We start from the raw sequence: 15,314 nt of genomic DNA on the forward strand, positions 1-15,314 counted from the left end.
GAAAATGGCTTGGAAAAGTAAAGTCCTTTCAACTCCTAAACTAAATGTTTCTATCCATAACTGGGATGAAAATATATTAAGATATCATATCTTGTTCCCCATGAAGAGCAAGCTGACATCATGAACTTCACAAGAGAGAAATCAGACACTGTAGCTCCAAGACTTCCCAAAAAATTCACTGCTGTATATTACCCACAGTCACTGTTAAGAGAAGACCAATCATATAAATTCCATATGAAAAGTTTTCCAACATTGGCAAGAGGAATGAAATGGAAGAGCCCAGACACATAGGTCATAAAATGGATATAATGGAGCCTATAATTGCTATGTTCCCAATTTAACTTCCCAGAGTAAGCATCTATCCATTTCTCAGTAGTCTAAATACAAACAGTAACAACATAAACATGTTTTTCAACTATCTTCAGCACATTAAAATGTAATAAAAGGAAGTAAATTTTTAAAAATAGAACTTTTTTGCTTTTGATGGGCCTTAAAAATGAAATTCTGAATAAGTTTTAATAAGCGTACATGGTTATCTTGGAAAGTCTCCAAAAGTACACAGTTATCTTGGAAAGTCTCCAAAAAATCCATTTTTGTCACCAAACACTCACATTTGGAAAATTGAAGTAAGTAATATAAGACTTCTTTTTTTTTTACAGTTTTTCCCTAAATATGTAATTCCATAGGAAGCAATGTGAGTAATCTCAAAAAGTAATCTCTAAATTGGTTTCTTTCAACTTCTGCATCCATTTCAACTCCGGTATTTGGATAAATGGTCATTCAAAAACATTTCAAGGTAATACTAACAAAATCAAAACTATAACCTTCTCTTAATAGAGAAGAACATTCAAAATGTTCTGTAAGAAATGTTTCTTACCTTCTTGCTGTCTTTGCACACAACCCACAGCTATACATAGTGTAAGAAGGAGAAGGGCCTTCCTATAAAAAACAGAAATTTCATTAGACTTGACACACACACAAATATATATATACAACACAACACAACACAACAGGGATTGTACAATAGGTGTCAGGGTTCCAAGTAAAAAACCCAACGGAATCAAAACTCCAAGGCAGGCATGTTCTTCAAAGTATAGATTTATTAGACACGTCATATTGGCACATCTGGGGAAACCCGATTCCGAGTCCCCCTCAGGTTTCCCCCTAACTAAAAGTAGAGTTTTCCCTCCCCTGCCCATGCAGTCCATCACATGGTCCAATCAGGTCACAGTCCAAGGGTGACTCAATCCTAGACCCCACCTCTGTGCACCTAGTGGGAAAATTCTTGATTCTCAGGATAAAGAATTTTATTATGGCTACAATCCCCCAGCTATCTCTTCCTCCCCACTCCCATTCCCACAGCTCGACTTTCTTCACTGTGGCAGCCCTGAAGTGCCAAGGGGGAAAATGGTTCCAGGGCTGACAATAGGCATGGTGGCCTAGTGGTGAAGATATTTGCCTCCCACTCGGAAGGTTGAGAGTTCAATCCTAGACAGCAGTAGATGTTGCTCTATCAGGGCGCAAAGAGAAAATATCTGCTATAAATTCTAACTAGGAATCAAGAAGGTACCCAACTCTACCCCGAATTAAGGAATTATAGGATTGTAAAAAAATTTTAATAGTGTAGTGTAGTGTAGTGTATATAGTATAGTTCAATACTGTATTGCTGTCAAACTTAAGGCCCGGGGGCCATCTTAGATCTGGCCTGCAGGGCCTCCCTGGAAACAGTGAAAGACCGGCCTGCAGTGCCTCTGCCAGTGAAAACGGAGCTCGGGAGGGCTGCGTGCGGCCCTCTCAAGCTCCGTTTTTGCTGTCAGAGGGTTGTAGGAGGCCATCACAGCCAAAAATGGAGCTCACAAAGGCTGAGGATGGCACTCCCAAGCTCCATTTTCGCTGGCAGAGTACTCGGGCCACCACAGGCGCCCCTGACATAAGTGATGTTGAACTGGTCACACTCAATCTGGCCACGCACACCCCAGTCCCTCAAGGCCAAACACAACCCTGATGCGGCCCTCAATGAAATCGAGTTTGACACCCCTGCTGTATTGTATTGCTAGGGATAAATGGCCATGTTTAAAATATGTCACCATATCAGATAACCCTTTGAATCTATTAGATACTATACATTATAGTCAACATCTTGATTCATTAGATGTTCACCTGTCACTTGATGGGAGATAGTCCAGATTTCAAATAACAGTCCAAAAGTATATTTTCTTTCTCCCGATGTATTTCATTTTTCCTCCAGAACTTGTTAGCTGGCCCCTCTAGGAAGAATGCTTTGCTAGACAAGGCATTGGTCTAATTCAGCATAGTACTTATTATGAGTAGACTGGCATCTCCCAGATGTTTCCATGCATTTATCCCTTAAAATCTAATGCTCTAAGTATTCTAGTTTCTTGAAGTTAAATGTCCCTAGAAACAGGGTGCATGGTTACAATTCATGGCTAGGGATAAATTTGACAATTTCTTGATGCCAGTGAAGAAATTACACCTCATTGATATCCTCACTATCAAAATACATCTACCTTTAACTACTTCATTTTTATTTTACATGTTTACCTGAACATCCCCCACAAGAAATGATACAGTAGCTAAGCACTCTGACTTGAAAAAAAGTTTAAACAAGAGATAATGGTAGACTATACTTAATCTCAGAATTGACCTCATCACTATAGCTTGAAAGCAGATGTGAAGTGGATCTGCAAACATTGGTTATAAATGAATCTGGTTAGCATTAACTACTGTCATGCTAGAGCAGATATAATATTCAGCTATGATTAAAACAAGTCTGGAATGTGTAGTAGTTTTTACATTTATCAGTGGATGGGTATTAGGAGCACAATCCTTTACATGCAGAGTCAAAAAGAAATAAATCCTTTTCTGCCAATGGGCATTTTTGCAGGCTACCATACTCTTAATTCCTTTGTATCCAGGAATAAAACAACAACAACAAAAAAGACCAATCCTATGTAAATTGCAGAGGAAAATCTGCAGTGTATTTGTTAATACATCAAAACAATGCTGGATCTAATAGTAAAAGTAGCAAGAAATGCATAGATTCTATTCTTTTTTTCTTCCTTTTTTAAAAAAAACAACTGTATTCATGGAATCCAACAGGACAGAAAATATCCACGCTAATCCTAAACTAATCCAACCCATGCCCAAATGCTTCATCTGAAGGCTTGCTGCAGACAAGAACATAGGAACAGTGATCCTTAATGCCAATTTTCTATAGGCATATTGTGGATCTAGCAGGCAGTTGTAGTGTCTCACTAAGAGAATATAGTTGCTTAGTTTTCTGTTCATATACTGTAGGCAGTGATGGGTTGCCCCCAGTTCGGACTGGTTCGCAAGAACCGGTAGTAAAACTGGCAGGAAGCCCCGCCCCTGCCCCGGATGTCATCATCGGCGATCTGTGCATGCGCAGAAGCTTCTTTGCAAGGCGTGCACGCGCGATCCTGTTACGAACCGGTAGTAAAAGTAAGTAGAACCCACCCCTGACTGTAGGTATATAAATATTATCATTCTGAATTGTCACAATGACCACAAGCTTTTGTAAACATCTGATACTTTCAAAATTGAACCATGGGTACATTTCTTGCTACACACAGAGAGAACTCCAATATCTTATGCACCGAGAAGAAAATCTTATGCTGCCTACATATAAACAAACTTAAACATATACAACTAATAACATCAGAGAAAGAGGAAAATTTTTAAAGAATACAAGTAAAAGTCATACTTTTCAACTAAGCAAGGGGGATTTTAGAGAATATGAAAAAAAAATGAAAGGGAATATTTAAATGCCAGCAAGTATATTATTTTTCGTTGCACAGACAGCCAGATGTTTAGACTGGATTTGGCATTTTATCCATTAATGGATTCCTTCCCAAGGAACTGGGATAGGCAAATGTGGATGTTTGATGGTATTAGAGGTATTGTTGCAGAATTCAATATGTTCCGAATAAAGCTGTCTTGCAATTGACTGATGATGAATTTGTCAATGCCGATGGCGTTCAAGTGTTGCTCAGATGTTTGGGATTGCACTCAAGGCATCTATTACTATTGGTACAACATTTGCTTTCTTTTGCCATGGTCGTTCAATTTCTATTTGCAGGTCTTTGTATTTTGTTATCTTTTCCAGTTCTTTCTATTCCGCTGTCTCCAGGTTTTGCCTCTTCCACTAGCCAGACTTTCTTTGTCGTTCTTGTCCACAATTGTTAAGTCCAGGGTGTTATGTGGTAGATGCCTGTCTGTTTGAATTTTAAAGTCCTAGAGCAATTTAGCTTTTTAATTTTCTATGATTTTCTCTATTTTATCGTCCCACCAGTTCTCCTTTGCATGCAAATAATATTTCTTGCAGATCTTCCAATGCACTATTGTTGCTACTTTATCATCCCATTGTTTACAGTCAGTCTGTGCAATCTTCTTGCAGCAGCTGTCCAGGTGATTCACTCTTTCTTAAGCTTCTTCACAGAAGCAGCATTTGTTGTCTGATACTGTATATGATTAGTATTATTTCATGATTTTTTTAAAAAAATTAAAATGTTATCTTTTAATAGCATCGTAAATGGAAAAATGGACAGATAGTTGGGAGCCACTACATAAAATGTCATGTGGATGGAAGCTCAGACAATCTCAGTTGATTGGCAGGTGAGATGGAAAAAGACAATGTTTTAGATAACATCATCTCAAGTTGGATAAGGATTTTAAAATGAACACTTTGGTTATCATAGTACAAAATTCAAACCCATAATATTTAATTAGCCAATTTTTCCATATTTATATAAAATCTGAGCTAAAAGGGCTATGTTCACTTTACACATTTCTTTAAAATGATTGCTTAGGTTATAGTTCAGCGTACCATGCAAAGTTTGAATTTATCACTGTTTTCTTATTTAGTTTCCTATAATCCATACAGAAGCATATTTCTCCCTCCATCTTGGGGTTCAGGCCAGATTAAAATGCTCTGGCTATGCTATGAAGAGGTCAGCATAGGTCTGACATAACAGCCAAGCACTGTCCTTTTGTTTTAGTATCAGGGAGGATCCCACACAATTTTTCTCCTCTGGCAAATTCCCAAACAGATATAATTTGGAATTCCCTTATTGTCCACAGTGATATTAAACAACACTGACTTCCTGGAGTGACAGGCCTGAATATTTTCACATGCTACAATCTAGGTTTCAGCTTTGTTCTTGAAAACTTCATGTCATTGTTCAACTGCCCCACCTTTTCTTTAATAGATAAGGACCCTTCATGGCTGTTTAAGTCCAGTCGATGGACACTAGTCTGAGGACAAATATCTGATCTCCTGGCTCAAAGGTATGTCATGCAAATTATATCAGACTTTCTGTTCAGTTTCAAAGTGCTTAATTGTATTGTATGAAGATGCATCTGTGAAACTTGCTGAGCACAATTAGTTTTCTATGGGGCTTGCAGATAAATATATATGACACATCAGTTTTGAGCTTGCTGGGGTGGGTTGCCTTCTACCTTTTTATAGATACTGGACAAGCTCAGATATTTCTCTTGCTCTCCTGTGTTTTGCTCCTGACAACTGTCCCCTACAAGAACTCTTTTCCCCAGAGGATATATTTCTGTGGTGTTCTATTGTAAAAGAATCACTTGAAGGGCACATGGATTCCTCCTTTGCTTCTAAAGGTACCTGCTCTTCCACCTCATGGATTTGCTCAGAATTGATGTATAAATCTTATTCCTTTGTTCCTGGTCCCTAAGAGAACCATGTGTGCTCTCTTTGCTGCCATATACTGTTCTTCCCCTATTGTGTAGCCATGTTAATTCTTTTTCAAGTTACCCAAGAAGTGGGACAAGGATTGTCATCCTCTTTGTACTTTGGAAACTTGTATATTTTCATAGGAACTACTAAAAAATTTGAACTGGTTCCAAGCAGAGGTGGGATTCACTTACCTTCCCTACTGGTTCGCAAATGTGAGCGCACGCAGCAGCTCTACACATACGTTCGGCCTTCTGCGCATGAGCAGTAGTTGCACATTATATCCAGGAGGGTGGGCAGAGCCTCCCGCAGTTGCCATTACTGGTTCGCACGATCCGGACAGAACCGGCTGAATCCCACCACTGGTTGCAAATTAAGGCCTTCCACTCTTTAAGTTCCCTCTTTCTAATTGTTAGGCCTGTTCCTTCTTTCTTCCCTCGGTCTCTTTAATTCCAGTTACATTCATTTAAGGCAGTAGAATGCCAGTCTTCCATTCTTCTTTTTTAGTTCCAGTTTTTCATTCTGTCTAGGCTTAGATTCTTAATATATTAAAGCCAATATAATTAAACTGTGTGCTGGCTTCCACAGTCTCAGGTACAATACTGTACTTTCAGAATCTGACACTATGAAATGCCTTCAACTGTTTGGACAAAAAAAGCATGTTTTCATGCTTTTCAACAGAATACAGAAAAAAACTCCTCCTTAAACAAATCTAGCTATCCTATTGAAGAAGTGAATATAATTTGGGAGCATGGAAGTCTCTGTTAAAAAAAAAAAAGATAAGGAGAAAAGGGGGAAGAAGAGAATTGCCTACTTACTTGTCCCAAATTAGATGCCTTTCTCAAAAGAGAAAAAAATTCTGGGTTCCCCTTTAGGATACATGTTGTTTCTCTGTAGGAAAACTGACTTATCCCAAAAGGTAGATGGTTATAAATCTCAAAACTCCTATCCAAAAAGTCATCTAGATTTTCACTCCTTGTCCCTGTGTCCTACTTTAGCAATTTGGTTTTTCTACCTGCCATCTCTTATTTTCCCTGAGTGTCTCAGCCGGTATCCTTCCTCTAACCCTGTTATATTAGAGAAATAAGGCTCTCACCTCATATTCTGCCTTTTTGGTGATTAAAAGGTAGAAACTTCAAAAAAGTAACTTCTATAGGAGCACTTCCTATAATACTATACTATAACAAATTTCAGCCCTTCCATGGAAGATAAATCAATCACAGAAGAGATAAAGAAAAATCATACATTTTTAAGTGAAAGATAAATTGTTATTAAAATGCAAACATAGCCCCTCCCTGTGGAAGAAGAAACATATAAAGTTGCTTCAATAAAACAGTACCTTCTAAGTGGATTAAAAAGAAACAAATCTTATGTAAAGTGCAGTGCTCCAAGCAAACCACAAGATGGCTACAGAGCAATTTAATGTAAAGAGCCTAGAAGTGGAATACAAATATTCCAAGTCACAGAATAAGAAGAAATTATTTACTCTGATTTATTTATTTATGTAATCTGATATGTATGAACACTAAAGTACACCCACTGGAGAGGCTCAAATAGAATAGTAAGATGAAGATTAAAATTAATATAACATTCCTATCTGTTCAGAAATAACAATTGCCTGAGTTATTCCCATTGTCTGTATTATTCTTGAATTTCCTGCTTCCTGGGGGTTCCAGCAAGTTAATTTGGAGGCTTCTGAATACTGAAAAAAATCTTGGGCTGTTTCCTGATCTGTGTCTATAGCTCTTCCTTTTTTCCCCCATATGGTTCAGAAGGGGCTACAGTATCGCTTTGTATCTATGTGAGGAAGAGTCATTTCTCTTTATTTATTCCTGCCTGACTTCTCCTTCATTTCTGTGTTTGCTGCTGTCTGGCATGCAGTCTGGCCAGCTGTGAATGGGGTTGAGGTCTGTTATTCACAATAATTCCAGAAGCAAACTGAGTAATATATAAATGTCAACAGAAAATCATTTTGGCATCTACATGTCATATAGAGATGTAAACCGCCTATTAATTCAACAAAGATATTGTTCCATAATTACTAAACACGTGCAAGTCTTTTTTTAAAAGATTATTTATCCTTCCTTTATTATTTTTTATAAATAATTCAGGGTGGCAAACATATCTGATACTCCTTCTTTCTCCTCTTTTCCCCTGTGAGGTGAATTGGGCTGAGAGAGAGTGTTTGGTTCAAAGTCAGTTGGCTTTCATGACCAAGGTGGGACCAGAACTCACAATCTGCTCTTTCCTCTTTCTTCCAGAAAGACATTGGCAAGTTCAGCCAATTATTAGAAGTATGCTCAAAGTGCAGCACTGAATCATATGACAAGATATTAATAAAGAAGTCTAACATTGCTTATTATACGAATTGTGTAGGATTTTGTAGGCTTTTCTTTCTCTTTGTATATATAAAATTGAAAAATAAAAACACAAGAAACAAATACTGGAGCAAAATGTTTATGAGAATATAAGTTTACCATTCCCCATGCAGATCTTCATAGAGTTTTCAGACAATCTTTCCCCCTATGTCAAGACATGTAAGGTTAGCACTTTGGAGTTACAAGTTATTTCAGAAAATAACTGAAAGTGTGCTAGGAATTGGTACACTGTTTGTAGCAGCTAAAAAGCAATAGTCACCTCAAAAGTTACATTTCATTCTGGCACTGATTTTGCAGTTCTGAAAAACGCTTATGACTTCTTTTCCCTCATTCTTTTTTACACCCATTTCAAAATATTTTTCTTCATCTGGACTCAATTTACAAGTCCTCAAACTAGCCAGAAAACTATCAAAGACATTACCAAGAGAATGAGGAAACAGTATGAAAAGATAAATGGTAAGTAAATCCACCCACAGCTACTTGATAAGTAAGCAGATGGTCATATCTACCCTAGAATAGTTCTCTTAAGTTCCAAGCACAGAAATTGCATTTTAAAATAATAGTATATTGTACAAAATATACAAACTTCATCTTGCAAGTCCTATGCAAGATGTATGTTTTGTCTTAAAGGAAAATGAAAATCCTATGTTTCTCAAGATAATGGCAAGAAAAGGTGGACAAGGAATTTCTTAAAAACCAAATGCTTTACATGGCTGGAAGATCTCTGGGAGATTTTCTGCAGAAGAAAATTAGCCTTAAGTTTACACTGGATTCATGGAAACACTATGTAAACATTTTTTGCCAGGATTGTGGGATAAGAGTAGACAAGTGTTTGAAGTAAATCTTCCAACCTTAATGCTTGTAACATCTGTTGGCTATGTTTACATACTCTCTCACATGATAAGTGAGTAGCAATCTATTCAAAGAATAATTGGAACAAACCTTGGGAAGAATTCCTATTTAAAATTGAAAAAAAACTAGCATTTGTTTTCACACACTGCTTCACTCCTGCTCTAAGACATAATATAAAACTTTATAGTTATCCATTCCAAATTCCAGTTTCTGAATTACAATTTAAAAGAGCTACAACAGCTAAGATATAGAAGATAAAAATTCTGTAAGTGACCTATAACACAAATCACTAGGTATTGCTGTGATGCAAATATATTGTGGGGCTTTCATTTACATTGTTTTATGGATAATAATGAAAATAAAAATGTCCCCAAGTGTTTCTTTCACTAACTCACTAATAGAAAAAGAAGTAAAGATGAAGCACATTACAAATGTGCTTGTATTAGTGTATTAGTTCCACTGAAATTAGTCGAAGCAAGCAATTTTATATGCAAGTGTAGGGCTTGACATCTACATTATTGTATCATCATAGTGACAAGGCATAATTAGAATATTTATAATCAGAGAAAACAGATGCTAAGCAAATGAAAATCATTTTCCACAAGCAAAACATCCAATAGTTTTATTTAGTTAGTTAGGCACTAGCCAACCCAGACAGATCCCAGTGTAAATAAGACAGAATAAAAATACAACATAAAATAGATAAGGCAGAAAAGCAAGATGGTGAATCTAACCAACAGCATTCAAATACATACAAACATACCCAACAAAGGATCCCAAACACCTTAGCACTGTAAATGCTATACTATAATTCCTTCATTTCCCTTATTGGGCAATAATGGAATACTTTCTGAGCTTCAGACTTGCTTTTTTGATGGTTAAAGGCTAATACGATATGAGTATTTTTTCCAGAGCAGAATAAAAATGGTATTACATGCTTTTAGCATATGTTTTGAAATGACATAGACTTTGAAATGAATGAATCATATGATTTTTGTCATCAAAGAGGCAGTGTTAGCCAGACTAACTTTCAGGAATGTACGCATTCAGTCGTAATGCCTAATTTCTCATATAATATATGGATTTTAGGCATATGCATTGGTGCCTAATTGAAGTATCATTTTATATATGATATCCAACTCATAGATGCATATCTTTTTGAGAAGGGAAAAAAAGTATCCCTGATTAAATTTTACCAGAGATAGACTTACTGTATCTTCTGGTTAAATTTATCATTACTTCCACTGAACAAAAACCAATATTTAGGACAAGAACAGTCTTACCATTAGGCTGAACAGGACAGTTGCTTCAAATGATAGACATCAGAACATAGTGGCAAGGTAGAAAAATCTGGATATGTCACAACTTACAATATATGCCCCTCAGGCAACCATATGATAAAGAATGTTGCACTGTTATAAGAGGTCCTATATGATTTAATTGCTAGTCTCCTCAGTCTCTATCCACGGAATAGTAGTTCTTTCATACCCTTGAGCTAGTTCTGGTATGGGAGATAGTGTCAAAGCAGGCTAGCAGTACTGAAAATGAAGGTTTACATTATCATGTTAGAAAAGTTTAGAAACAGCAACCACACATTGAATAAGCATTAAAACCTTCCCAACATATTTGCATTTCATATTTGTGTAACTTTCTCACACAAGAGTAGAACCTGATTAGCACAGGTTCTCCACACACACCAAGTCCACTAACTTCCCAGACCCCTTTTCCTGGACTTCTAAATGCGTAGTTGGAAGATACATCATCTCTGGCTAACTTGTTCTACAATTGCCTCTCTTGTGGTTTTTAAATATAAGGAAGTTTACCTGACCATATCTACTATACCAGTGATGGCTAACCTTTTCCGGACCAAGTGCCCAAAGTGTCCGAATCCCCAAAATGCAATGCATGCACGGCCCCCGCACACGCCCTGCACACGCACATGGGTGAGTGCCTCCCGCACATACCCCGCCCCCCCAGCATGCGCAGCAGAGACCTGAAGACCAGCTGGCCAGCAGGAGGTGCGCACACATGCACAGCAGAGCTGAACTGGGGCATTGGCTCATGTGTCCACAGAGAGGGTGCTGCGTGCCACCTCTGGCACGCATGCCATAGGTTCGGCATCACGGTACTATACCAATCATACTGTGATTGTCATGCAGTTATCATCTATGGAGACCAATGAGAATCTGTTTCCCTACCTGGAGTGGACGTGATAACATTTCCATATTGATAATGTCAAAAATATCAAAATGCTTGAATTTAACAAATTCCTTCTTCTGATATGAGCATTGAATCAAACAATCTTGGAAAGGTTAGGACAGAAAAAAAATAGGTACCAATGAGAGAATTTCTGTCTTTTCCCTGACCGCTGCTTATTAATATACAAAGTGTCTTTTATCCTGGATCAAAACATTGTTAGTCACCTGCAACTAAAATGTCACTGCACAAACAGGTTTAGTATCTCAATCAAAACTAGAACTTAAAAGAAGACACACTTATGACATATACAGATTAATTCAAACCAGAGAGGTACAAAGGAAAGAAATTAGTCTTACAGCTTATAGCTCTTGACAGAACAGTCACATTGCTGCTTCGCCTATCCATGGAAAGATTACCTAGCATGCTAAAATATTTACTTATAGAACGTAAGCCTAAGAGGCTGCTGTACTATATTAAAAAATTGGCTAGCCAATAGAAACAGTTCCTTTTCTAAACAGAAACAAAGGCAAAGCCTAGGCTAAATCAAACTGCTTCCCCCAAAAAATCACCTGGAGTTTTATGCTTGAAATCACGCCAACATATCAACCCGCTGCAAGTAATTATAAATGCTTCTTTGCTTCTGTTGGCTTCAGGGAAGAAAAAGATAATTACTGAAGATGAACTAGAGAGAAAAACTATAGTTATAATTTGGCAACCTGACCACAGAAAATAGCATCTACCTGTAAAGTGGGAGACACAATGTGAATTTGGGGGAAAGTTCCAATTCATTTCCCTCTTGCCTTTCATATCTATAAACAATAATCTTCGGAAACTTTTTCTTTCTTACACAAACAGAGCTGCAAGGTTGGGAAAATAAATGCTATGGGACCATGTTCATGCCTAGGGGCTATTTAATATTTACAAATCACCTATGAAAATGTTTATTTTAGACAAGCTGAAAGGAAATTTTGTGCATACCAAAGTCTTGCAAGCAGCATTCTCTAGCATGCAGTTAAATCTACTTAAAAATCAAAAGGTTTCATTTCTTGAAGAAAAAAAAACCTTACAAAGAATTAATATTTTCAATAGATCTTAAGGGTGTCCATAATAATCTGCAGCTTAAGACATGCAGCCTAAAATAGAGCCTATTTCTTTACCTCAGAAGACCTTTTATTAACTAGACGACAATACAAAAACCAGTTTTTGTCTTAATGGAGACTGTCCTACTAGAAATTCAAAAGTAAGAAAACTCACAAAAAATAATGTTGGATTTTACTGAGCTTGAATATTTGGTAGGAACAATTGTGTGAACATATAAGGGTGCTGACAGTGAAGGACTTTTCCATCATGACTCGTTAGATTAAGTAGCACTGAATAAAACACACAAGTTCCTCTTCTCTCCTCCTCCTCCTCCTCCTGGTACTACTACTACGGGTACTACTAATGATGATAATAATGATAATGATAATAACCATCAAAGGAATACACTTGAGAACTACAGATATGGTTTGTAATCTAAGATACTTGTTCTTTTTTTTTTGGTCTGGATTATAATTTATTAAAATGAATTATCTATCTGCCTCATAGTTAATACCCAGATCAAAGCAACATTTTTCAACATCTCACACTGGAAAACAAAACTGAAAAAAAATTAAAAACAAATGCAAACACTTTTAATTTTTTTAAAAAAACCAGTTATCTCCCACTCTTCTTCCTCACCCTATCTCTGTAGATAAGCACACCTCCTAATTTACAGCCTGGGACTTTTTCCATCTTATGCAGGATTTGGGAAACCCGCCAGCCAACTTTTTCCTCTTCCTTTTCCGCCACATGATTGTTTTAAACCTCAACGAACAGGATAGCCCAGCTTTCCCCAACCAGATGCCCTCCAGATGTGCTCCACTCACTGGAGAGGATGAGTTTTGTAAGCCAGCCATCCAGCACTTGTAAAGGGCACTGCATTGGGAAAAGCTGGGTCAGCTTATTAGGAAATAGATACCAAAAAGAGGTTGATGGTGATCATGATGCACATCATCTTCATCATCATCATCACTGTGATCATGATAGTGATCATGATGATGTTAATCATGAAATAACCACAGATGGGGGGGCAATGTTATGCCTACCGCCATCCTTTAGACTCCAAAAGACCTGCTGTGAATACAGTGGTCCTTATTCCCAGAAAACTATGTCCCATGGACCACTGCCTTATTTATCCCCTTGATTTTGAACCCGAAGCGGCTCATCCATAGACAAGAGGTTCGCATATACTCCAGACACTGACAAGACGGGGACAGCACGGGGTCCTCAGGCAGCGACCCACCGCCCCCTCGCCGACTGCTTCGGCCTCTCCTCCCTCCGGTGTCCTTTCTTCTACTCACGTTTGTGCCGTGGGAGAGATGCTTCCACTCCTTGTCCTTTGAGCTCCTAAATGCATTTGTCTGCATTTGTCCGAGCAGCGAAGTTCTAACCGAAATCAGAAGCCAACTCTCCCGGACCTCTCAGGGTTCAAGTACTGTCCATGAAAACGACCTCCGGAACCTGGGAGTCGCTTCTTTTTGGCTTTTGCCCAGCTTCCCTTTAGCGTTTCTTCCACATAGTTTACACTCCGGCGCGGTCAGAACGGGAGAGGGAGTTCACGTGTATGTGTGTATGTGGTTTGGAGCAGATTGCCTTTGTTTTGTTTATTCGTTTACAAAAGTTGCTGCGCTCGACTTGCTTGCAATTGGGACTTGGGGAGATCTTCAGCGAGGAGCCCTTGGCGCTGGAAGGCAGCAGCAAAGGAAGAGCCGTCGGAACTGGGGAAGAGGCAGCACCTCCAGAAGACTAAAGGCTTAACAAGGGGGGCGAGGTGAGGCGGGGGGGGGGTGCGGCGAAGAGATTTCAGATTGCTCTTTGCAGCGTCTTTAGTGGCAATAGCGCAGGCATTCGGCACTGAAAGGCGAGAGCCTCTGGCTTTGGAGCGGAGCGAGCAGCCAACCCCAAAGCAAAGCAAATCCTCCCCACCGCGGCTCGGTGTTGAATTTCATCGCTCACTGACTTGCGATTACATCATCAAACTCATCTTGAAAGGAGCTCGCGCTGCCTTCCAGTCCCGCGCGCCTCTCTTTCCCCCCCGCGGCCGCCGAGCGGACAAGACAAAGCGCGAGAGGGCACGCGGGTGGCGCGGGGCCGGCCGCGGTTTGGCGCGCTCGCCGCTAGGGGGAAAATGTTGAGGCGGCAACTGCCGCCGCCGCCGCCGCCTTTGGTTTTGTCCCGCGCGAAGTCCGGGCGCTGTTCGGTGGCCGCGCGGAAAGCGCCATTGCAATCGTTGGAGGCGCTCTCATTGGACCGTGCTTCTCTCTACCTCAAAAAAATAAAATAAAAACAAAACAAGAAATGGGCGTTATTATTATGAATGCCGCTGCTGTTTATTTTTTTTTAAAAATGTCGCTTTTTGAGGCAACATTTGGTCAGGGTGGCTAAGAACCTTTGAAAATCGCAATTTGAAAAAAAAAAATTCTTAAAAGTCGTGTAATAATCCTGGCTAGCACCGTGGTGAACTGTGGTTCCCCCCACCCCCACCCCCACCCCCAAAAGAAGGAAGGGCGTGACAAAAGCAAAGTGATTCCAATAAAACGTATACAATCTTTATTAAAGTTATTAAACTCTGAAAGTCAAACAAAGCTAATGTGCAAGCCTTTTCCAAAATGTTCATCAGACAGGATTATTTTAAATAAATCAATAAAATATGCTTCACGTCACACTTGATTCCTGGCAATTTGGTGGACAGTAATGTCTTCTGTGTTGTTAGCAACAATACAGAAGTGACTTGCCATGGCTTTTTTCTCAAAAAAAGTTTTTTTTCCCCAGTTGAGCCTATAGCTCTTAGATTATATTTTGTCATGGTCTTCCATCCAAATACTCATCAGTATGCTTCTGCTTAATCTTTTAAATCCTGGCAGGGTTCCAGGAAAAGGTAGCTGATGGCTATTAAATGAACATCTGATTATCTTAAAATATTTTTTAGAAATAGCTTACAGACATAAATAACATTTTTTTTTTCATTTTAATTTTGCTATTGGGATGACTTGGATGGGATTTTTTTCAAGAAAGAATGGAAAAGAACATTCAACTAAATCAATATAGGTGAAGCTCCTCACAAT

The 15,314-nt window shown here is 38.7% G+C and overlaps 1 protein-coding gene across 1 annotated transcript in view; it reads right to left on the reverse strand.

Moving 5' to 3' along the window:
• COL24A1 (collagen type XXIV alpha 1 chain) overlaps positions 1–14,711 on the reverse strand; it is a 144,447-nt gene extending 129,736 nt beyond the window's left edge. The window contains exons 1-2 of the mRNA XM_034437135.2: positions 13,551–14,711; positions 878–939 (exon numbers count right to left, since the gene is read on the reverse strand). Of these exons, the coding sequence (XP_034293026.2) occupies positions 878–939; positions 13,551–13,606 (118 nt within the window). The 5' untranslated portion in view covers positions 13,607–14,711. The remainder of the gene's footprint in view (positions 1–877; positions 940–13,550) is intronic.
• Positions 14,712–15,314: the final 603 nt, after the last annotated feature.

The sequence above is a fragment of the Pantherophis guttatus genome, chromosome 3, assembly GCF_059756535.1.
Source record: "Pantherophis guttatus breed Tessera chromosome 3, ASM5975653v1, whole genome shotgun sequence".
NCBI classification, from domain to species: Eukaryota; Metazoa; Chordata; class Lepidosauria; order Squamata; family Colubridae; genus Pantherophis; species Pantherophis guttatus.